Source organism: Musca vetustissima, unplaced genomic scaffold, assembly GCF_032173495.1.
Source record: "Musca vetustissima isolate MV318-11 ecotype Yass unplaced genomic scaffold, APGP_CSIRO_Mvet_v1 utg1469, whole genome shotgun sequence".
Classification (NCBI taxonomy): Eukaryota; Metazoa; Arthropoda; class Insecta; order Diptera; family Muscidae; genus Musca; species Musca vetustissima.
The window spans coordinates 27,920-52,181 of record NW_026879459.1 but is presented as its reverse complement, the minus strand read 5'-3'; the positions used below and the strand labels follow the sequence as shown (position 1 = coordinate 52,181).

At 35.8% G+C, this 24,262-nt stretch overlaps 1 protein-coding gene across 1 annotated transcript in view; it reads right to left on the bottom strand.

Moving 5' to 3' along the window:
* The window catches only part of LOC133324368 (relaxin receptor 2), a 37,586-nt gene that overhangs the window by 1,480 nt on the left and 11,844 nt on the right, over positions 1-24,262 (bottom strand). Inside the window, exons 5-10 of the mRNA XM_061533212.1 lie at positions 23,928-24,215; positions 20,355-20,426; positions 1,697-1,768; positions 1,186-1,629; positions 582-1,126; positions 310-519 (exon numbers count right to left, since the gene is read on the bottom strand). Of these exons, the coding sequence (XP_061389196.1) occupies positions 310-519; positions 582-1,126; positions 1,186-1,629; positions 1,697-1,768; positions 20,355-20,426; positions 23,928-24,215 (1,631 nt within the window). The remainder of the gene's footprint in view (positions 1-309; positions 520-581; positions 1,127-1,185; positions 1,630-1,696; positions 1,769-20,354; positions 20,427-23,927; positions 24,216-24,262) is intronic.

Here is a 24,262-nt window from a genome sequence, read left to right as displayed (position 1 = left end):
TCAGCTCTTCTACGAAGAAGAAGAAAACCTTCAGCTCTTCTACGAAGAAGAAGAAGACCTTCAGCTCTTCTACGAAGAAGAAGAAGACCTTCAGCTCTTCTACGAAGAAGAAGACCTTCAGCTCTTCTACGAAGAAGAAGACCTTCAGCTCTTCTATGAAGAAGAAGACCTTCAGCTCTTCTATGAAGAAGAAGACCTCAGCTCTATGAAGAAGAAGATTTTCAGCATTTCTATGAAGAAGACGTTCAGCTCTTCTATGAAGAAGACCTTAGCTCTTATTATTTGTCTTCCATTTAAATGTATACTTACCCTGTTGCTGTGACGAACCCGTACCCGTGGCAATTGTTGTGGCCAAACCATTTGATGGATCCTGATGATGACGACGCCGTGCAGTTATTTTCTTCCAACCGCGCATTAATACCTGATTGCGATATTTTGGGGTGGTAAACGTATACAGGAGGGGATTGACAGCCGAATTGAGGGGTAAAATGAATACCACTAACCAGGCATAGATATCATCTAATAAAAACAACAAATAATTTAATATATGTTCTTCCTTATTCTATGCTTTCAAAACCTACCAGAAATATTGTAATTAAAAAATACCCATATTTTGGCAATAATTATGGGTGCCCAACACAGCGCATCCGTTAATACAATAAAAAAGAATCGTACAGCAAATTCACAATCCAGCAAGGATAAAGGCGTTGCCTTTCGCGTACGCCATATTGAAACCAATAGCGCGGTATATAAAAATCCAATCATTATGAGTAGAAAAAGGTTTACACCGAGAAACATAAAAGCTGAATATTGCCAACCCAGAGGATACGGTTCCTGGATATGCAATGGAAAACATGTACCCGAATAGGTGCCATAAAATTTTGTACTCGAGTGCCATAGTATGAGAGGAGCCACTGCAATACCAACACCCATTACCCAAATACTTAACAGGGCAAAGAATATGTTTTTCACACTTATGTGGTGATGGCCACGAAATGGATCGGCAATAAGCAAGAAACGTTCCAACGACATAAAGGCCAATATTAACATCGAAACCTCGGAAGAGCTAACAGCCAAAGCTCCCACGGCAGCACAGTGCCATGATGATATCCAGTCCAAAGCAACCCTGCAATGAGACATTTTTTTGTTATTAAGATTCGGATTTGAAATCTTATCCCTCCTTACCTATGATAAACATTACGATATCGATGATCCTGCATACCAATTATCAGCAAATAGAAACCCATTAGTATATCGGCCAATGCCAAATTCCGTATAACCATTGTGACAGCTTTATTTTCATCACGATATATAAAACGTCCCCACAACACCATAATATTACCGGTTATCGTAATTACAGCCATAATCCAGGCCGAATAACGTAACACAGGTTTACTTAACAGGTCCTTGAACGACGATACACCATCTATGTTCGCCTTACATTGTCTTATATTCGGTGTCATTGAACAATAGTAGAACCGATCATAGATAATATATTTTAAATTCAACATATTTTGTATCGTCTCGAAATCGATCCTTTCAAATTTTATACCATTTAAATTTAGATAGGATAAATTGAGCGCGTGTAAAATAGTTTCGTCTATTTTCAGCGGTGTGTAGGCCAAAGATCTGGAAAAAATATTGCACATAAAAAAATAATAATAACAATGTGAAGGTTATAAGTAATAAACCTTACAAGGCGTCCAGATAGTTGTTCTGCACAAATGTCTCAGGACTTAAATGCAATAGCGGATTACCGATTAGTCTTCTGCAAATTTAAGAGAAAATAATAAAAAATAAATAATAAGTCAAATGGGTCAATACTTTATGATAAGTCAATTTTTACACTATAGATCATAACAATAACTAACTAACTGGGATCTTCATATGAAGCCTATATCAAAACAGGTACCTAAATTAAAATTTATCAGTCAAAAAGTTATGTGTACACCAAGAGGAATTATTTTGAAGAAGAAGACCTTCAAATCTTCTTTGAAGAAAAAAACCTTCAGCTTGTCTATTACGAAGGAAAACCTCAGTCCTCCTGTGAACGGCCAGGAAGAAGGCCATCAGCTTTTTTATGACAAAAGAAGAATACCTTCAGCTCTTCTCATAAAAGCCCTTAAAGACTTCATCTGAACAAAGTATTACCGAAGACCTAGAGTCCTTCTATGAAGATTAACTTCGACTCCTCTATGACGAAAAAGATGACCTTCAGTGATTTTATGACGAGAAGACCTTCAGCTCTACTATGAACAAGAAGACCTTTAGCTCTTCTATGAAGAAGAAACTTTTGCTCTTCTAAGATGAAGAAGACCTTCTATGAGAAAGAAGAAGACCTTCCGCTCTTCCATGAAGAAGAAAACCTCTTGCTTTTCTATGAGTAAGAAGAAAACCTTCAGTGCTCCTTTGAGGAAGAAGAAAACCTTCAGTGTTCCTTTGAGGAAGACTAAGACCTTCAGCTCTTCTATGAGAAAGAAGAATACCGTCAGCTCTTCTATGAGAAAGAAGAAGACCTTCAGCTCTTCTATGAAGAAAAAGACCTTCAGCTCTTCTATGAGAAATAAGAAGACCTTCAGCTCTTCTATGAGAAATAAGAAGACCTTGAGCTCTTCTATGAGAAAGAAGAAGGCCTTCAGCTCTTCTATGAGAAAGAAGAAGACCTTCAGCTCTTCTATGAGAAAGAAGAAGACCTTCAGCTCTTCTATGAGAAAGAAGAAGACCTTCAGCTCTTCTATGAGAAAGCAGAAGACCTTCAGCTCTTCTATGAGAAAGCAGAAGACCTTCAGCTCTTCTATGAAGAAAAAGACCTTCAGCTCTTCTATGAAGAAAAAGACCTTCAGCTCTTCTATGAAGAAAAAGACCTTCAGCTCTTCTATGAAGAAAAAGGCCTTCAGCTCTTCTACGAAGAAGGAGACCTTTAGCTCTTCTATGAGGAAGAAAAAGACATTCAGCTCTTCTATGAAGAAGAAGACCTTCAGCTCTTCTATGAAGAAGAAGACTTTTAGCCTTTCTATGAAGAAGAAGACCTTCAGCTCTTCTATGAAGATGAAGAAGAAGACCTTCAGCTCTTCTATGAAGATGAAGAAGAAGACCTTCAGCTCTTCTATGAAGATGAAGAAGAAGACCTTCAGCTCTTCTATGAAGATGAAGAAGAAGACCTTCAGCTCTTCTATGAGAAAGAAGAAGACCTTCAGCTCTTCTATGAAGATGAAGAAGAAGACCTTCAGCTCTTCTATGAAGATGAAGAAGAAGACCTTCAGCTCTTCTATGAAGATGAAGAAGAAGACCTTCAGCTCTTCTATGAAGATGAAGAAGAAGACCTTCAGCTCTTCTATGAAGATGAAGAAGAAGACCTTCAGCTCTTCTATGAGAAAGAAGAAGACCTTCAGCTCTTCTATGAGAAAGAAGAAGACCTTCAGCTCTTCTATGAGAAAGAAGAAGACCTTCAGCTATTCTATGAGAAAGAAGAAGACCTTCAGCTCTTCTATGAGAAAGAAGAAGACCTTCAGCTCTTCTATGAGAAAGAAGAAGACCTTCAGCTCTTCTATGAGAAAGAAGAAGACCTTCAGCTCTTCTATGAGAAAGAAGAAGACCTTCAGCTCTTCTATGAGAAAGAAGAAGACCTTCAGCTCTTCTATGAGAAAGAAGAAGACCTTCAGCTCTTCTATGAGAAAGAAGAAGACCTTCAGCTCTTCTATAAGGAAGAGGAAGACCTTCAGCTCTTCTATGAGAAAGAAGAAGACCTTCAGCTCTTCTATGAGAAAGAAGAAGACCTTCAGCTCTTCTATGAGAAAGAAGAAGACCTTCAGCTCTTCTATGAGAAAGAAGAAGACCTTCAGCTCTTCTATAAGGAAGAGGAAGACCTTCAGCTCTTCTATGAGAAAGAAGAAGACCTTCAGCTCTTCTATGAGAAAGAAGAAGACCTTCAGCTCTTCTATGAGAAAGAAGAAGACCTTCAGCTCTTCTATGAGAAAGAAGAAGACCTTCAGCTCTTCTATGAGAAAGAAGAAGTCCTTCAGCTCTTCTATGAGAAAGAAGAAGACCTTCAGCTATTCTATGAGAAAGAAGAAGACCTTCAGCTCTTCTATGAGAAAGAAGAAGACCTTCAACTTTTCTATGAGGCAGAAGAACACCTTCAGCTCTTCTATGAAGAAGAGGAAGACCTTCAGCTTTTCTATGAGAAAGAAGAAGACCTTCAGCTCTTCTATGAGAAATAAGAAGGCCTTCAGCTCTTCTATGAGAAAGAAGAAGACTTTCAGCTCTTCTATGAAGAAGAAGACCTTCAGCTCTTCTATGAGAAAGAAGAAGACTTTTAGCTCTTCTATGAGAAAGAAGAAGACCTTCAGCTCATCTATGAAAAAGAAGAAGACCTTCAGCTCTTCTATGAAGAAGAAGACCTTCAGCTCTTCTATGAGGAAGAAGAAGACCTTCAGCTCTTCTATGAGGAAGAAGAAGACCTTCAGCTCTTCTATGAGGAAGAATAAGACCTTCAGCTCTTCTATAAGGAAGAGGAAGACCTTCAGCTCTTCTATGAGAAAGAAGAAGACCTTCAGCTCTTCTATGAGAAAGAAGAAGACCTTCAGCTCTTCTATGAGAAAGAAAAAGACCTTCAGCTCTTCTATGAGAAAGAAGAAGACCTTCAGCTCTTCTATGAAGAAAAAGACCTTCAGCTCATTTATGAAGAAAAAGACCTTCAGTTCTTCTATGAAGAAAAAGACCTTAAGCTCTTCTATGAAGAAAAAGACCTTCAGCTCTTCTACGAAGAAGAAGACCTTCAGCTCTTCTATGAGGAAGAAAAAGACCTTCAGCTCTTCTATGAAGAAGAAGAAGACCTTCAGCTCTTCTATGAAGAAGAAGAAAACTTTTAGCCCTTCTATGAAGAAGAAGACCTTCAGCTCTTCTATGAAGATGAAGAAGAAGACCTTCAGCTCTTCTATGAAGATGAAGAAGAAGACCTTCAGCTCTTCTATGAAGATGAAGAAGAAGATCTTCAGCTCTTCTATGAAGATGAAGAAGACGACCTTCAGATCTTCTATGAAGATGAAGAAGAAGACCTTCAGCTCTCCTATGAAGATGAAGAAGAAGACCTTCAGCTCTTCTGTGAAGAAGAATACCTTCAGCTCTCCTATGAAGAAGAAGACCTTCAGCTCTTCTATGAAGAAGAAGTCCTTCAGCTCTTCTATGAAGATGAAGAAGACCTTCAGCTCTTCTATGAAGATGAAGAAGAAGACCTTCAGCTCTTCTATGAAGATGAAGAAGAAGACCTTCAGCTCTTCTATGAAGATGAAGAAGACATTCAGCTCTTCTGTGAAGAAGAAGACCTTCAGCTCTTCAATGAGGAAGAAAAAGACATTCAGCTTTTCTATGAAGAAGAAGACCTTCAGCTCTTCTATGAAGAAGAAGACCTTCAGCTCTTCTATGAAGAAGAAGAAGACTTTTAGCCCTTCTATGAAGAAGAAGACCTTCAGCTCTTCTATGAAGATGAAGACCTTCAGATCTTCTATGAAGATGAAGAAGAAGACCTTTAGCTCTTCTATGAATATGAAGAAGACCTTCAGCTCTTCTATGAGAAAGAAGAAGACCTTCAGCTCATTTTTATATAAAATACCTTTAGCTGTTCTATAAAATAAGAAAAATTTTAGTTTTTCCATGAAGTAGACTACTAGCTATGAATTTTCCTAACTCCATTTTTTATACAACATTCGGGACAAAATAATGATAATGATTATATGACGACAACAGTGATGATGATTTTGATGTCCTGACATTAGGCAATCTTTTTTCTTCATGGCTTTTGGCCTCTTTCTTTATGGCCTGTTCACAATTTAGAATTCCAAAAAAAAAAATCGGTATGAAAATGTGTTAAGGTCATGACTTCTATTTCGTCATTCCCTTGTTGCAGTATTTTCTTTAAAAAATAGAATAGAACAGGACAGGACAAATGTCTAGTCATTTTCCTAAGAAATTTGTTAACAAATGGGGCAATAGTTCAAAATGGAATTGAAAGAAAAAGTAAAATATGTTAAGGGCAAAAAAAGGGTTAATTTTGTGGTCAAAGTTTAACTAATTTATGCTATCATTGATAAAAATCAGTTTTGTCTTTGTTGTTGGAGACTTTTTTTTTGAATTTATCTATATTTGAAATGATTTCAAGGGGCGATGTTGACTAATGTGATAAATGTAGCGGTTAAAAGTTTTAAATTATTTTTAAATCATTATTTTAATCAATATTGGTCCCTATTTTGATATGGGCTCCATATAACGGTACCTCCAATCATCAGAATTTCGAGGATTTCAAACATGTTTATTCAACCCTCAGACCTGATTTTTGGTATGTTTAGGGTCCAGGCTCAATTCCCAAATATGAGTGTTAGTATTTTGCTATTTCATTTCTCCTGAAAGCAATTTACCGCTCATATCAAAGTCCTGATCGATTTTAGGTACATTGAATGTCACCCTCATGGCCCGACCGAACTTAACGTCCCAACAATGTGTCTGTGTGTTCTACTGCTTGTCTTTTTAGCCAACTGTTGCTTGAGAATAAATATTGATTTTATCTCAACCACAATTTCAAGTTGGGTTTACACAAATTGACCCTGATTGTGGCCATACATACATAAATACCAATTAATGGCCTAAATAATAAAGACCTTATTACTGAAGGCATTCTAATTATTTGGAATTGTTTACTAACCTTTTTGCAAAAAAAAAAAATCTTCTGAATATTTGTAAGAGATTTTCGTTTAGCTTGACAATTGGATATTTGTCTCCTATTGTTCTTGATGCCCCAATACTTTTTCCAAGAAGTAGGCCTTTATGTTTATTTTGTTTTTTGATTTTGCAAAATACAAATTGCGTATTTTGGTTAAGGCCATTGTCAACATTACCTTATGACGCCTTACCATACACCAGTTTGTTTTACCCTTCATTATTTTTATTCAACCAAATGAACGTGTCCCCTTGGCCATTTAATGAAATTTGTTAAATGGCACGTTCATTGGCAAATTATAAGGCAAGGAATTGGTGACTATGACATGGTCGTGTATAAGGATTGGCAGGATACAATAGAATAGCAGAATGAATCCTCCATCTATGAGGCCTACATGAAATTCTTTTAAATAAAAAATGCACTGCTTATTTTAGAGGGTCTAAAAAAATGTGTTAAAACCACCACATAGTTGGTGGTTAAAATAAAGAAGAAGGCCTTCAGCTCATCTATGAAGAATTAGACCATCAGCTCTTTTATGACGAAGTAGAAGGTCTTTAGCTCTTCAATGAAGGAAGTAGAGCTATGAAGAAGCCATTCACCTCCATTCTTAAGTAATTAAAAACAAATTCTTCTATCCTTCAGATCCTCTATCTAAAAATATCTTCAGTTCTTCTTTGAAGAAAAAGACCTTAACCTTTTCTATAAAGAACAAGAAGACGAAGAAGAAACTCTTCAGCTCTTCTAGGAAGGAATAAGAGCTATGAAGAAGATCCTTTAGCACCGTTATAAATTAATTCTTAAAAACAGTCCTATCAGTGCGTCATTCATGTATAAATATATTTATTATTCAAAGTGTTTGAAATATGTTCAACAATCCTTTAACAAACAAATATTTGAACCACAAACGATTTTGTAGAAATGGCACGTTTTTGGGTTTAGTTGCTACAGTTTTTGGCCTCTATGTCATTATTAGAAGAAATAATATAAATGGCCGCATAATGATCCGACTAATGACACTTTACCAAATATTTGTTAAACATTTATCAACAAAATGTGCAAATAAGCATGACGAACAATAAATTATGAGTTATTTAAATGTATCGATAGGACTCCCGGAGATTTTGTAGTTTAATTAAATTTTGAGAATTTTTCATACAAACATTTGTGCAAATCACTATTGATATTAATGGACATTGTAATAAAATTGAGGTTATTGTTTCGGGGGTTATTGGAATTCAATGTGTATTATTCGTTGTTGTGAGCATAAAACAAAAAAGGTCTTCTTCCTCATAGAAGAGCTGAAGGTATTCTTCTTCTTCATAGAAGAGCTGAAGGTCTTCTTCTTCTTCATAGAAGAGCTGAAGGTCTTCATTTTCTTCATAGAAGAGCTGAAGGTCTTCTTTTTCTTCATAGAAGAGCTGAAGGTCTTCATTTTCCTCATAGAAGAGCTGAAGGTCTTCTTCTTCCTCATAGAAGAGCCGAAGGTCTTCTTCTTCATAGAAGAGCTGAAGGTCTTCTTCTTCATAGAAGAGCTGAAGGTCTTCTTCTTCCTCATGGAAGAGCTGAAGGTTTTCTTCTTCCTCGTAGAAGAGCTGAAGGTCTTCTTCTTCCTCATAGAAGAACTGAAGGTCTTCTTCTTCCTCATAGTAGAGCTGAAGGTCTTCTTCTTCCTCATAGAAGAGCTGAAGGTCTTCTTTTTCCTCATAGAAGAGCTGAAGGTCTTCTTCTTCCTCATAGAAGAGCTGAAGGTCTTCTTCTTCCTCATAGGAGAGCTGAAGATCTTCTTCTTCCTCATAGGAGAGCTGAAGATCTTCTTCATAGAAAAGCTGTAGGTCTTCTTCTTCATAGAAGAGCTGAAGGTCTTCTTCTTCCTCATAGAAGGGCTGAAGGTCTTCTTTTTCTTCATAGAAGAGCTGAAGGTCTTCTTCTTCATGGAAGAGCTGAAGGTGTTCTTCTTCTTCATAGAAGAGCTGAAGGTCTTCTTCGTATTCATAGAAGAGCTGAAGGTCTTCTTCGAATTCATAGAAGAGCTTAATGTTGTCGTCTTCTTCTTCTTTCACATAGAAAAGCTGAAGGTCTTCTTCTTCCTCATAAAAAAGCTGAAGGTCTTCTTCTTCGTCATAGAAGGGCTGAAGGTCTTCTTTTTCTTCATAGAAAAGCTGAAATTCTTCTTCGTAGAAGAGCTGATGTTTTCTTCAAAGAAGAGAAGAGCTGAAGGCCTTCTTCTGCCTCATAGAAGAGTTGAAGGTCTTCTTCTTCATGGAAGAGCTGAAGGTCTTCTTCATAGAAGAGCAGACGGTCTTCTTCTTCATAGAAACGCTGAAGGTCTTTTCCTTCCTTATAGAAACGGTGAAGGTCTTTTTCTTCCTCATAGAAACGATGAAGGTATTTTTCTTCCTCATAGGAACGCTGAAGGTCTTCTTCTTCCTCATAGAAGAACTGAAGGTTTGCTTCTTCCTCATAGAAGAGCTGAAAGTCTTATTCTTTCTCATAGAAAAGCTGAAGGCCTACTTCTGCCTCATAGAAGAGCTGAAGAGCTAAGAGCTATATCTAAATTTGAACCGATTTCAATCAAACTTCGCAAAACTTCAATCTGTGCCTAATTCAATACTTTGTGCAAAATGTTGTCTCAATCGGACAAATATTGGCAATATGGTGATCCATTTACCTAAAATCGGACGAAACTATATACGGGAGCTATATGTAAATCTAAACCGATTTTCTCCAATTTCAATAGGGTTCGTCCTTGGGTCAAATAAGTGACATTTGCCAATTTTCATCCAAATCGGATCATAAATGCGACCTGTACTTTGTTCACAAAAATACATGGACGGACATGCGTAAATCGACTCACAAAGTGATTCTATGCATATTCTCAAAAGGAACCATGGGTCTATCTCGATACCTTTTGCCTGTTACAAACATATGCATAATGACATAATACACTGTACCACAGCGTGGTGAAGGGTATAAAAATCCACGTTTCCGTTAGGTGATTGAAAAATATTCTCTAAAACATCCACGCCTCTAAATGACTTTGAAGAATATTCTTAAACAACACTCCTGTATTGAAAAAAAAATTAAAAAAATCATGCCACTAAAGTCCTTATAAAAATATTTTTAAAAATGCCCGTTTAATTGGTTCTGAAAAATATATACCTAAAAAATCCACGCTTGTATAGTCATTCCGCGTTTATAATAATTACAAATCCACGCTTGTATGGCCCTTGATTTCATTCTACCCTTTTATTACCGCTATATATATATATGTATGAACATTTATTTGTAGACAACATTTATGAGTTCATCTACAATACAATTTATCACCATTTAATCGTGAATGGAATTGCATTCAATACGAAGCGCAAAAAAAAAAAACAACCAATTACCCAGCTAAAACGGATACAGGGTGTTTGTTCCCATTAGTTTTCATGCTGATTAAAATAGGAAAGAACTCCCACTGTTTTTTCGTTCCTTTTTTTTGAAAATCCAAGTAAAAGTAACAATTTCTTTTATAGCTACGAAATTTTCTTTGAAACAAATTGATGACATTGAATTTGTGTGTAACACTTCATGTGTGGGTGTGTATTTCAGAGAGAGCTGTTGTGAAAGTATTCACAACACGTACAAAATCTTCACATATCGTGTTTTTTTCGGCTTGTTATTTGCATAACAATAGCAAGAAACACACACATACATACACACACAATATTAGCAGTAACAATACCGAGATTACCACCAATACGAATTTAGTGATTTTGGCCAAGTTACTTTTCGTCTATGTGATATTTATTTGTTGTTGTGGCTAATAGTTCTTATGACTAGGATATGTACGTATGTGTAGGTGTTTGTTTTTTTGTGATTGATAAAAGTCTAGTCGAAAAATGTTGAACTCACACCAAAATACCTAACAACAAGTAATCTTGACCTTGGCCTATGTTCTACATGGCTTCCACACACACACACAAACACATGTTCTACACATATTTTGGCGTTGAAAAACAATTTGGCCAACATAGCATTTGGCCGTGACAAAATATGGTACAAGTTGGAATTTATGACACTATGTATTTCAATTTCAGGCTATCATGGGACTGCGTGTGTGTGCGTTTGTGTTATGTCTACGAATTAGTTTAACATCCGAATGAATTTATTTTGATTTCCTTAAAGCGCACAGAAGTTGATAACAAAATTAAGATGTTAAGAAAGAGGTTATTTTTTCTCAAGGGTTAATAGAGGAGTGGATTTTTTTAAAGAATAGATGTGTGTTTCAAAAAATACTATTTTTTTTCAATACAGGTGTGATAAAAGGTTAAAGGAATAATTCTTTCAAGGGTTAATAGAGGCGTGGGATTTTTAATGAATGTTTTTCAAGGGACAATAGAGGCGTTGTTTTTTTTAAGAATATTTTTCAAGGGTTTGTAGAGGTGTGAGTTTTTTAAAGAATATTTTTTTCAATGGTCAAAGCATGGATTTGATTAAGAATATTTTTTTCAATAGTTAATAGTGGCGTCGATTTTTATACCCTTATCCACGCTGTGGTACAGGGTATTATGTCTTTCTGCATATGTTTGTAACAGACAAAAGGATTTGAGATAGACCCATGGTTCCTTTTGAGAATATGCATAGAATCACTTTCTGAATCGATTTATGCATGTCCGTCTGTTCATGTTAAATTGTAAACAAAGTACAGGTCGCATTTATAATCCGATTTGGATGAAATTTGGTACAGCTCATTTGTTTGGCCCAAGGACAAACCCTATTGAAATTGGGAAAAATCGGTTCAGATTTAGATATTGCTCCCATATATATATTCGTCCGATTTTATGTTAATGAAGCACCAAAGTCCCTATATATCTTTCGATTTGCACGAAATTTGGCACAGCGTAATGAATAAGATGTAGAATGATGTGTGTTAAGTTTCGTGCAAATCGGTTCAGATTTAATTTTTATATCTTCTATATATTTTCGTCCGATTTAAGGTAAATTGTGTACCAAAGTCCCTATATATCTTTCGATTTACACGAAATTTGGCATAGCGTACTGAATTGAGTATATAATGATGTGTGCAAAGTTTCGTGAAAATCGCTTAAGATTTAGATATAGCTCCCATATATATCTTCGTCCGATTTAAGGTAAATGGTGTACCAAAGTCCCTATATATCTTTCGATTTGCACGAAATTTGGCATAGCGTACTTAATTGAGTCTATAATGATGTGTGTTAAGTTTCGTGGAAATCGGTTCAGTTTTAGATATATCTTCCATATATATTTTCGTCCGATTTAAGGTAAATGGTGTACCAAAGTCCCCATATAACTTTCGATTTGCACGGAATTTGGCATAACGTACTGAATTAAGTCTAGAATGACGTCTGCTAAGTTTCGTGAAAATCGGATCAGATTTAGATGTCACTCCAATATACATTTTCGTCCGATTTAAGGTAATTGATGCATCTAAGTCTCTGATAATCATTCGATTTGCACGAAATTTGTCATAGCGTTCTGAATTAAGTCTAGAATGATGTCGGCTAAGTTTCGTGAAAATCGGTTCAGATTTAGATGTCGCTCCCATATATATTTTCGTCCGATTTTATGTAATCCAAAGTATCCATAGCTAGGCCGATTGACACAATGTACTGAAGTAACATAAATAAGTCTCTGGCAATTTTCCCTGAAATCGGTTCAAATATAGATATATAACTAACAGGCGACGTCTGAATATACCCAAAGTGCTGAAGGGTATCATATAGTTGGCCCAGTCCGACTTTACTACTTTCCTTACTGGGTTTTTCAATACAGCTGTGATAAAAGGTTAAAGGAATTATTCTTTCAAGGGTTAATAAAGGCGGTAGGTTTTTAAAGAATATTTTCAAGGGTTAATAGAGGCGTGGATTTTTTAAAGAGTAATTTTAAGGGTCGATAGAGGCGTGGATTTTTTAAATAATTTTTTTGCAAAGGTTAATAGAGGCGTGGATTTTTTATGAATATTTATTCAAGGGTTAATAGAGGCGTGGATTTTTTAAAGAATATTTTTTTAAGGTTTAAAAGGGGAGTGGATTTTTTAAAGATTATTTTTTCAAGGTTCAATAGAGAAGTGGATTTTTTAAGAATATTTTTTTAAGTGTTAATAGAGGCTTGGATTTTTTAAATAATATTTTTTCAAGGTTTAATAGAGGAGTGGATTTTTTAAAGAATATTTTTTCAAGGTTTAATAGAGTGGATTTTTTAAAGAATATTTATTCAAGGGTTAATAGAGGAGTGGATTTTTTAAAGAATATTTTTTCAAGGGCTAATAGAGGCGTGGATTTTTTTAAAGAATATTTTTTCAAGGTTTAATAGAGGAGTGGATTTTTTAAAGTATATTTTTTTAAGGAAAGGCGTGGATTTTTTAAAGAATATTTCTTCAAGGGTATACCAGGGACGTGGATTTTTTTAAAGAATATTTTTTCAAGGTTTAATAGAGGAGTGGATTTTTTAAAGAATATTTATTCAAGGGTTAATAGAGGCGTGGATTTTTTAAATGAATATTTTTTCAAGGTTTAATAGAGGAGTGGATTTTTTAAAGAATATTTATTCAAGGGTTAATAGAGGAGTGGATTTTTTAAAGAATATTTTTTCAAGGTTTAATAGAGGAGTGGATTTTTTAAAAAATATTTTTCAAGGGTTATAATAGAGGCGTGGATTTTTTAAAGACTATTTATTCAAGGGTTATAATAGAGGCGTGGATTTTTTAAAGAATATTTTTTCAAGGGGTAATTTTAGATTTTTTTTTTAAATATTTTTTATGAAGCATCTTTCAGCAGATTGGATTTTTATAGCATATTTTTGTCATCTGAAACATCTATTAATAAATGTCATGTTAAGTATATCCATGTATTGCTCCATCACACTCACACCAAATACATATTCTGTCAATCTGTGTAAATAAGTTAAACATGCTGATATACAGATATTTTTTGTGTTTGCAAATAAATATTTGTGGTTTCATTTTCATTATCATAAGTTATGGCAATTCTATTACACAGAGAAATTTGTTATTTTCCTTTCAGCCAGCCGTTATCGGTGGCCTGCCATTTTCGTTGAACTTTGTTCTTTTTTTGGTGTGGCCTTCCGATACAACTGCCAAGATATGTGAGAATTTTTGTCAAAGAATCGACAGCAACACCACAAAACAAAAAAAAAAATGTTATATAAATCAACACAAAATAAACCGATTGAGACGAATTTATGTATGTGTATTTATTTTGTGTGGATGTGTGTGCGTGTGTGTTTTTATTTGGCCATCAATTGTTGCCGCAACCTAACCAAAAATTAGTTTGACGGCTGAGAGAAAGATAAAATAAATTCGTTTGCGTGAAATAAATTTTGAGATGAAATGTTATTTCATATTCATATGAGGACGATAAAAAAAGTATTTCGGTTTTGGATAAATGATTTGGAAATTCGGAGAAAGGATGGAGTTTACAATTTCTAGTATTTCTTGCTGGTATGTAAATAAAATAACAAGACCATATTTTAAATGAAAATTTTACTTAAATTGGCATATGACACGTGTCAATTGGATACTATAATCTAAATTTATTAGGTTCTTCAAAAGTACTCCATAGAAGATGAACGAAATATTTCATTTGGTGAATGGATTTGCCAATTAGGGGTGATATTTTCAAGAAACATATTGAATTTGTAGAAAATGACAGAGAAGACAAAAAGGATTTTAAATAACTCACTTTCTGTGAGAATTTTTCAATTACCTGATAGAAGATTTAGAGGCGCGGATTTTTAAAAGAATATTTTTTCTAGGCCTACAAGAGGCGTGGATTTTTTAAAGAATATTTTTTTTCAAAGGGCCAAAAGAGGCGTGGATTTTTTAAAGAATATTTTTTCAAAGGGCCAAAAGAGGCGTGGATTTTTTAAAGAATATTTTTTCAAAGGGCCAAAAGAGGCGTGGATTTTTTAAAGAATATTTTTTCAAAGGGCCAAAAGAGGCGTGGATTTTTTAAAGAATATTTTTTCAAAGGGCCAAAAGAGGCGTGGATTTTTTAAAGAATATTTTTTCAAAGGGCCAAAAGAGGCGTGGATTTTTTAAAGAATATTTTTTTTCAAAGGGCCAAAAGAGGCGTGGATTTTTTAAAGAATATTTTTTTCAAAGGGCCAAAAGAGGCGTGGATTTTTTAAAGAATATTTTTTTTCAAAGGGCCAAAAGAGGCGTGGATTTTTTAAAGAATATTTTTTCAAAAGGCCAATATTTTGATATGACCCTCACATAAACGTACTATTCCATTTTCGGTATATTGAAAAATTTAGCAGCATTTTCAAAACGAAGTGGCTGTAATTTGACATACCGGCTCGTCTTTGAAGACTTCCTCAGCTCGTCTATGAAGACTCACTCCACTTTGTCTATATAGACTCCCTACAGCTCGTCTATAGAGACTCCCTTTTAGCAGCATTTTCAAAACAAAGTGGCTGTAATTTGACATACCGGCTCGTCTATGATGGCTCCCATCAGCTCGTCTTTGAAGACTTCCTCAGCTCGTCTATAAAGACTCACTCCACTTCGTCTATACTGAGACTCCCTTCAGCTATTGTATAGAAGACACCCATCAGCACTATATATAATGACTCCCTTCAGCTCATCTATACAGACTCCCTTCAGCTTGTATAGAGACTCGTTCCAGCTTGTCTATAGAGACTGCTTTCACCTCGTCTATAGAAGACTCCCTTCAGTTCGTCTATAGAAGACTCCCTTCAGGTTTCATTTGACTATAAGTCTTCTATAAAGGCTTCCTTCATCTCCGTCTATGGAGACTCCAGTCTATAAAATTACTCTTTAAATTCGTCTATTAAAAGTGTTTTCCTCCACCTACTTGAATATTCGTCCTCCGACTCTTTCTATTCTATTCCGTTCTATTCCATTTTCGGTATATTGAAGATTTTAGTAGCATTTTCAAAACAATGTGGCTGTAATTTGACATACCAGCTTCGTCTATAGAAACTTCCTATATAGACTCACTTCAGCTTCCTCTACTCCCTTCAGCTCGTGTATGATGACTCCTTTTAGCTCGTCTATAAAGACTCACTCCACTTCGTCTATAGAGACTCCCTTCAGATCTCCTATAGGGACTCCCTTCAGCTCGTCTATAGAGACTCCCTTCAGCTTGTCTATTGAGACTCCCTTCAGCTTGTCTATAGAGACTGCTTTCAGCTCGTCTAAAGAGACTGCCTTCAGCTAGTCTATAGAAGACACCCATCAGCTCGTCTATAGAAGACTCCCTTCAGCTCGTCTATAGAAGACTCCCTTCAGCTCGTCTATAGAAGACTCCCTTCAGCTCGTCTATAGAAGACTCCCTTCAGCTCGTCTATAGAAGACTCCCTTCAGCTCGTCTATAGAAGACTCCCTTCAGCTCGTCTATAGAAGACTCCCTTCAGCTCGTCTATAGAAGACTCTCTTCAGCACGTCCATAGAAGACTCCCTTCAGCTCGTCTATAGAAGACTCCCTTCAGCTCGTCTATAGAAGACTCCTTTCAGGTTCCATTTGACTATAAGCCTTCTTCATTCATCTCCGTCTATGGAGACTCCAGTCTATAGAATTATTTTTTTTTTTAATTTTCGCTCTTCGTCTCTCTCTCTCTCTCATGAACCTAAATTTTGACTTCATTACCACTTACCATGTTCTTTAAATATTAATTGAACTTCTTTAAACGTTGTTGCGCCACTCAACTACACCCAACAACAGGATTACCCTTGGGTGTGTGTGTGTACATATCAATCAAAATCAAACAATCAGTCCATAACCAAACATAATGCTTCGAACTATTTCAGTCTGGACATATGATCCACCATAAAATCCCAGCTACAATGGACTACAACATATTATGACACAGAAGATAACGGTATCGAACAACGCCATGAACACAAGGGATAATACTCAACACCCTAAGCTATAAAAATGTAAAGAATTCACCCACACACATACAAACACACACCCACTTAAATGCATGTTAGCACAGCATCATAAAATGCATTTATGTAAGTGCAAGGCAACATGATAACCACACATACACACATATATCCTTACAAGCATTTGTAAGTCCCTTCGTCAATGTGTCTAGGATTGTGGTAATCATGTTGTGGAAAATTCATTCGCCAAAGAGGACAACAATAAGAACAACAACACAAACACTAAAGATTGTGAATTATTATTGCAGTTGTTGTTGTTGATGGTTTGTCTTTTGATGAAAGGACAAAAGTAATTCGGACAAATGTCCAAAAGAAATAAAAAGACAGATTGTAAGGATGTCTTTGGAAGATTCCTTAACATTTTGATAACTGTAAGAGAGTTTATGCGTGTGTGTGTGTGAGGGAATGTAATTGTGTAAAAATGTCCATTTGGGTGTGTATGTTCGTATATTTGTGAAAATATGACTTTAGTTTATTTGTTTATTATCCATCAATAAGTCTGAGATGTTAGAACATTTTGGAATATCACAATTATTTAATGGAAATTTTGTGGTATGGAAGAAAATTCCCTTTAAGAAAAAATTCTGAAACTCAAATATGAAGCATTAATTGTCCAACAACTATTTATAACAACTAACCAATATCAATTTCACACAAGATATTTATTACAAAAAGTTTCCAGCCACAAAGTCATGGCGTTATTTATGGGCTTTCAATGTCGACCATAGGCGCAAAAGTTAAAAATGTATTGACAACAACGGCACTTTAGCTGGACACATACTCGAGATGTCATCTTCAGCTTCACCCCATAATATCCTTATCCTAATGACCATTAATCTTCAACTAGCCTCTAGTATATCTCTAAATCAGCAGAACACAAATTGAAAATAAATCAAGTCAAACTAAAAAAAAAATTTATTTATTTTTTGTATTGCATTTTGATGTTCTAATTTTCTTAATATCAGTGCAGATTTTCAAATAATAAATTTTTCTCGATGAAAATTGGCCATATGTCTAATTTTATCTATGACCCTAAATTATGATATCGTTTATTGCCAACACTTAATATTCCTTACGAACAAAAAAGTCAAGTAATTGGTAAGATTTTGAAATCAAATTGTTTCGGAGGTCAGCTGTTAATAAATAAAACAATTGGTTTTTTTCTAAGTGGACCAATGGCCATTATGCAGAATTTTATTGGAGAAATGTCCTTGAGAGATTTTTTATGTTGTAATTAGAATTTTTATGGACTTAATAATTCATTAAGGAGGGTAACAAAAATAAGTCTAGGGAAGGAATTCTTTTTTTATATAGAAGAGCTGAAGGGAGCCTTTACAACCGAGCTGTGGGGAGTCTTCTATAGACGAGTTGAAGGGAGTCTTCTATAGACGAGCTGTGGGGAGTCTTCTATAGACGAGCTGAAGGGAGTCTCATATAAACGAGCTGAAGAGAGTCTCCTATAGACGAGCTGAAGGGAGTCTCCTATAGACGAGCTGAAGGAGTCTCCTATAGACAAGCTGAAGGGAGTCTTCTATAGACAAGCTGAAGGGAGTCTTCTATAGACGAGCTGAAGAGAGTCTCCTATAGACGAGCTGAAGGGAGTCTCCTATAGACGAGCTGAATGGAGTCTCCTATAGACGAGCTGAAGGGAGTCTCCTATAGACGAGCTGAATGGAGTCTCCTATAGACGAGCTGAAGGGAGTCTCCTATAAACGAGCTGAAGGGAGTCTCCTATAAACGAGCTGAAGGGAGTCTCCTATAGACGAGCTGAAGGGAGTCTCCTATAGACGAGCTGAAGGGAGTCTCCTATAGACGAGCTGAAGGGAGTCTTCTATAGACGAGCTGAAGGAAGTCTTCTATAGACGAGCTGAAGGAAGTCTTCTATAGACGAGCTGAAGGGAGTCTTCCATAGATGAGCTGAAGGAAGTCTTCTATAGTCGAGCTGAAGGGAGTCTTCTATAGACGAGCTGTAGGGAGTCTTCTATAGACGAGATGAAAGGAGTCTTCTATAGACGAGATGAAAGGAGTCTTCTATAGACGAGCTGAAGGGAGTCTTCCATAGACGAGCTGAAGGGAGTCTTCCATAGACGAGCTGAAGGGAGTCTTCCATAGACGAGCTGAAGGGAGTCTTCCATAGACGAGCTGGAAGGCGTCTTCTATAGACGAGCTGGAAGGCGTCTTCTATAGACGAGCTGAAGGGAGTCTTCTATAGACGAGCTGAAGGGAGTCTTCTATAGACGAGCTGTAGGAACGATTTGAAGGGAGCGAATACTGGGAACGTGATGCTGAAGAGTGTCTTTAAAAACGAGTAGAATGGAGTTCATATAGGCGAGCTAAAGGAAGTCTCTATAGACGAGCTAAAGACTTCCGATTAGATATTTTGATGTTATTTTTGTTATTTTAGATATAGCTTCATTATTACAATCCACTTCAAATTTCCCCATCGAAGTGGAACCAAATATGTATTCCGGGTTTTTGGAGGGTGATAAATATTTTTGCAGAACTATTTCCATATAGGCCATGTTTTGACATAGTCCCCAAATAAACGTCCCCTTCCCATTTTCGGTATTCTGATAGTTTTAGCCGAATTTCCCTGCGGAAGTGGCTTTAAATTGGCATTTCCGGTTCTTGCAGGGTAAAAAACATATTTGCAGAAAATTTTCGAGATGTGGTCATGTTTTTACTTAGCATCCATATAAATTACCTGCTTCATTTGAACGACATTTTACCACCGAAGTGACTGTAAGTTGGCTATCCTGGTGAATAACTAACCTTTTTCTGGAAAAAAAATTAATATAGGTCCATGTTTTTAAATAGCTCTAACCCTCAGTTCCTCTCTTCAATTTGGTATAAAATTTTCTCAGAGCACAAATAACTCACTAGCAGATCATTCACGATGACATAGGCTCCATATAAAGGTCCGGCCTTTTTGTGAAATTTTAAATCAGCCTGCCTGCCTGGCTGTTGTGCACGATAACTCTCGATGGGGGTAACCGATTTAATTCAAAATTTTACACATCGTAATATTTCTTCCAAATTTATATCAGGTTCCAAGTGGACCGATTACTCATTTGTGTACCTACTCCACAACAAGTCAAAATTTTGAAAGTCTACTACAAGGATGTCAATTTTGAAAACTTCAAAATTTCATATGAAGCTGGACTATCCCATTTGATCCATTGAAGAATGCCCATAGAAAAATGTTTACCATACCCTGATTAAACTGAAATGGGATCCATCGGACCACACCTTGTAAATTTCATATGAGGTGAATGCATTATCCAGAATATAAACAGAATGGTGGCTCCTGTGTGGTCAGAACCTTTATAACCTTAATATTTACACTAACCAAAGATTCAGAGTAACATTATGGGTCCCGCTTCTCTCGTAACTCCCGTACAAAAGTTGGGTTTAGGTAAGATATGTCATAGCCTGAGAATATATAGCTTTCACCAACACAGACTGACAATTTTTCACATTTTTTTTTACTTGTCATTATTAGGCCAGATATATATATATATATAGTAGTCCTCGTATATAATTTATTATGCGTTAATATAAGATTCTTAGAGCACCCGACATTAAATAATCGGAATATATTTTTACATTAAATATATATTTTACCAAATTCAGGTTTGTCTTAATGGATGAATGAAACACACATAAATTCATACACACACTTACATATCGCGAATATTCCTTAAGCCCCAAAATGCCTTTGGATGGATGTGGGTAATGAGATTTTCATTTAAGTCCCTGCAATTGAAACAAAAAAAATAAATAAATTAAAAATGTTAAGAATAAAAAAATATTAACATTATATATACAAATTAACCAAATTCATTGAACACCAATTATTGTTATTTTTATAAATTGAAACGCATTAATTAATAGAAACAATATCTGGACATTATTAAAAATATTGATATTTTACAGATTGTTGTGCCTTCATTACTTTTTTTTCTTACGAATATCGCCTACAAGAGTGGCACACTGAGTCAAAAATAAAATGACGATATTTTATGTAAATTACAAAACATAAATTATAGCCTCTCTGCTTCTCTATCTTCCCTTGTAGTACAAGAGAGAGAGAGAGAGAGAGGTCACCGAAAACTTGTAGAAATACAAGCACCCTATACTGAAATTGTGTGCGATTTTTTGTAATAAATAAATTGGTTTCATTATTTTCTTTTTGTGATGCTGTGTTGATAGCCGATATGTTGTTCAAGTTTATTGATTTTTTTTACAAAAACAAATATTATCTATTTTGCATGCAGATTTTTGCGTTCCATTTTCCACATCCACGTTTTCTCAATAAATATGAAAATGATGAGCTTCTTTTGTGTAGTGATTTGGTAGTTAATAGAAGTCACTTTTACGTTTCGTTGGTTTAAAATGACATAAATTATATTCCTTATGTTGGTAGGGATGTTTTGTACGTTTTCACTATGAAATATTTTGAAACCAATAAGGAAGGGAGCAAGGATAGATAGGTACTGTTTAATCAGTACCTGTCCTACATTCGATTTAAACAAATATTAAAGTATTCTATTCAATATACAACCAGTAAGAAAAGTAGTAAAGTCGGACTGGGCCGACTATATACTACCCTTCAACACTTTGGTATATTCTACATATATATCCTAATAGACGTCGCCTTTTCGAAGTATGTGATATTTATCTCTATATGAACCGACTAACATCAATCCGTACATAGTATATTCTGAAACCTATGTTAAGTTTCATTTCATTCAGGCAGAATTACAGTCGTTTGCGTAAAATGGGACAACCTTATTTAAAACGATTTATAGCAAACTTAAAACACGCTATTCGGTAAGCCGCCCTTTCGTGTCAATCGGACAAAAATTAGGAGTTTGGTGGTCCATTTACCTAAAATCGGACGAAAATGAGAGCTATATCTAAATTTGAACCGATCTTCGCGAAACTTAACACACATCATTATCAATTCAGTACGCTATGCCAAATTTCGTGCAAATCGGACTTTGATGCATCATTTACATTAAATCCAACGAAATATACATAGGGCTATTCTAGCCTTAATTCAGTACGCTATGCCAATTTTCGTGCAAATCGAACGATATATAGGAACTTTGGTGCACCATTTACATTGAATCGGACGAAAATATATATGGCAGCTATATCTAAATCTGAGCCGATTTTCTAAACTAAACACACGTCATTCTAGACCCAATTCAGTACACTATACCAAATTTCCTGCAAATCGAAAAATATATAGGGACTTTGGTACACCATTTACATCAAATCGGACGAAAATATATATGGGAGCTATATCTAAATCTGGACCGATTTTCACGAAATTTTACACACATCATTCTAGACCTAATTCATTACGCTATGTTTCCCAATTTCAATAGGGTTCGTCATTTAGCCAAATAAGTGACCTATGTCAAATTTCATCCAATTCGGATCATAAATTCGACCTGCACTTTGTTTACAATTTAACGTTTTTTTTAACAAATCCACGTCCAATATAGTTCTAGAAAAAAATATTTTTTAATAAATTCATGCTTCATATTGCCCTAGAATTTTTCTCACAAATCCACGGCTCTTGTGGTCCAAGAACCATATGGCCCTTGAAAAACATTTTTTAACAAATCGCCCCACTTATGGTCCTTTTTTAATAAATCCACGCCTCTTACGGCCTTAAAAAATAATGGTCATAGAAAAAAGATTGTATGAGAAATCCACGCTTCTTATGGTCATAGAAAAACGATTTTGTAATAAATCCACGCATCTTATGGCCATAGACAAAAGACCACCAGCTCTTCTATGAGATATAGAGGACCTCCAGCTCTTCTATGAGAGAAAGAAGACCTCCAGTTCTTCTATGAGAGACATAGAAGACTTCCAGCTCTTCTATGAGGGACATAGAAGACCTCCAGCTCTTACATGAGAGACATAGAAGACCTCCAGCTCTTCTATGAGAGACATAGAAGACCTCCAGCTCTTCTATGAGAGACATAGAAGACCTCCAGCTCTTCTATGAGAGACATAGAAGACCTCCAGCTCTTCTATGAGAGACATAGAAGACCTCCAGCTCTTCTATGAGAGACATAGAAGACCTCCAGCCTTCTATGAGAGACTAGAAGACCTCCAGCTCTTCTATGAGAGACATAGAAGACCTCCAGCTCTTCTATGAGAGACATAGAAGACCTCCAGCTCTTCTATGAGAGACATAGAAGACCTCCAGCTCTTCTATGAGAGACATAGAAGACCTCCAGCTCTTCTATGAGAGACATAGAAGACCTCCAGCTCTTCTATGAGAGACATAGAAGACCTCCAGCTCTTCTATGAGAGACATAGAAGACCTCCAGCTCTTCTATGAGAGACATAGAAGACCTCCAGCTCTTCTATGAGAGACATAGAAGACCTCCAGCTCTTCTATGAGAGACATAGAAGACCTCCAGCTCTTCTATGAGAGACATAGAAGACCTCCAGCTCTTCTATGAGAGACATAGAAGACCTCCAGCTCTTCTATGAGAGACATAGAAGACCTCCAGCTCTTCCATGAGAGACATAGAAGACCTCCAGCTCTTCTATGAGAGACATAGAAGACCTCCAGCTCTTCTATGAGAGACATAGAAGACCTCCAGCTCTTCTATGAGAGACATAGAAGACCTCCAGCACTTCTATGAGAGACATAGAAGACCTCCAGCACTTCTATGAGAGACATAGAAGACCTCCAGCTAAACGCCGAACTACAGCCACTTGCGTTGGTCAAAACATTGACCTCCTCTTATGATCCTTGAAATTTTTTTTAATAAATCCACACCCCTTATAGTCGCTTTAAAATCTCTTTAAATAGATCCACGCCTCTAAAGGTCTTTGAAAATGTAGTTTTTAATAAATTGACGCTTCTAAAGGTCTTTGAAAGAAATATTTTTTAATAAATCCATTCTTCTATGAGGTCCCTAGCTTCCTATATTCCTTGAAAAAATATTTTTTTTATTGAAGACCTTTTCTCAGGTTCATAGTTATCGTTATTATTGTTTTATGATAATAGCATAAAAAATAGAAACAGTACAAAACGATAAATATTAAGGAAAATTTGTTGAAAATGCGAATTTAAAATGAAATATTGAATGCAATTTTCATATTTCGAATTTCTAAGTGGCATTTATTTAAATGAATATGGAGAACGCATATAATTTGCATTCTTCTCTCTACCTCTCTTTGATTTTCTTTTTTGTACAAGAAAAGAAAATCTCTACTTACAATTCATAGAGTACCGGCATCGTTGGAAATATTTCACCATCCAGTGTCAGTAGATTATCACTTAAGGCCAACCATTCCAACGCCGGTAAGTTCGTTGATAAATCGTGTATGGGTAACGTTCGCAGACGATTGGAACTTAAAAATAACCATTGGAGTTTATCGAGACCATGAAATGCATCTTCCGTTATTGTACTTAAACTATTGTAACGTATATTCAGTTTTTTTAGCTGGGTGAGATTTTCGAATGTCCGCACCGGTAATATTTGTATATTATTGTACTTCAATGTTCTGTTTTCGAAGTTTCAGAGGGGGAAAAGTTTTTTTTTTATAGGAAA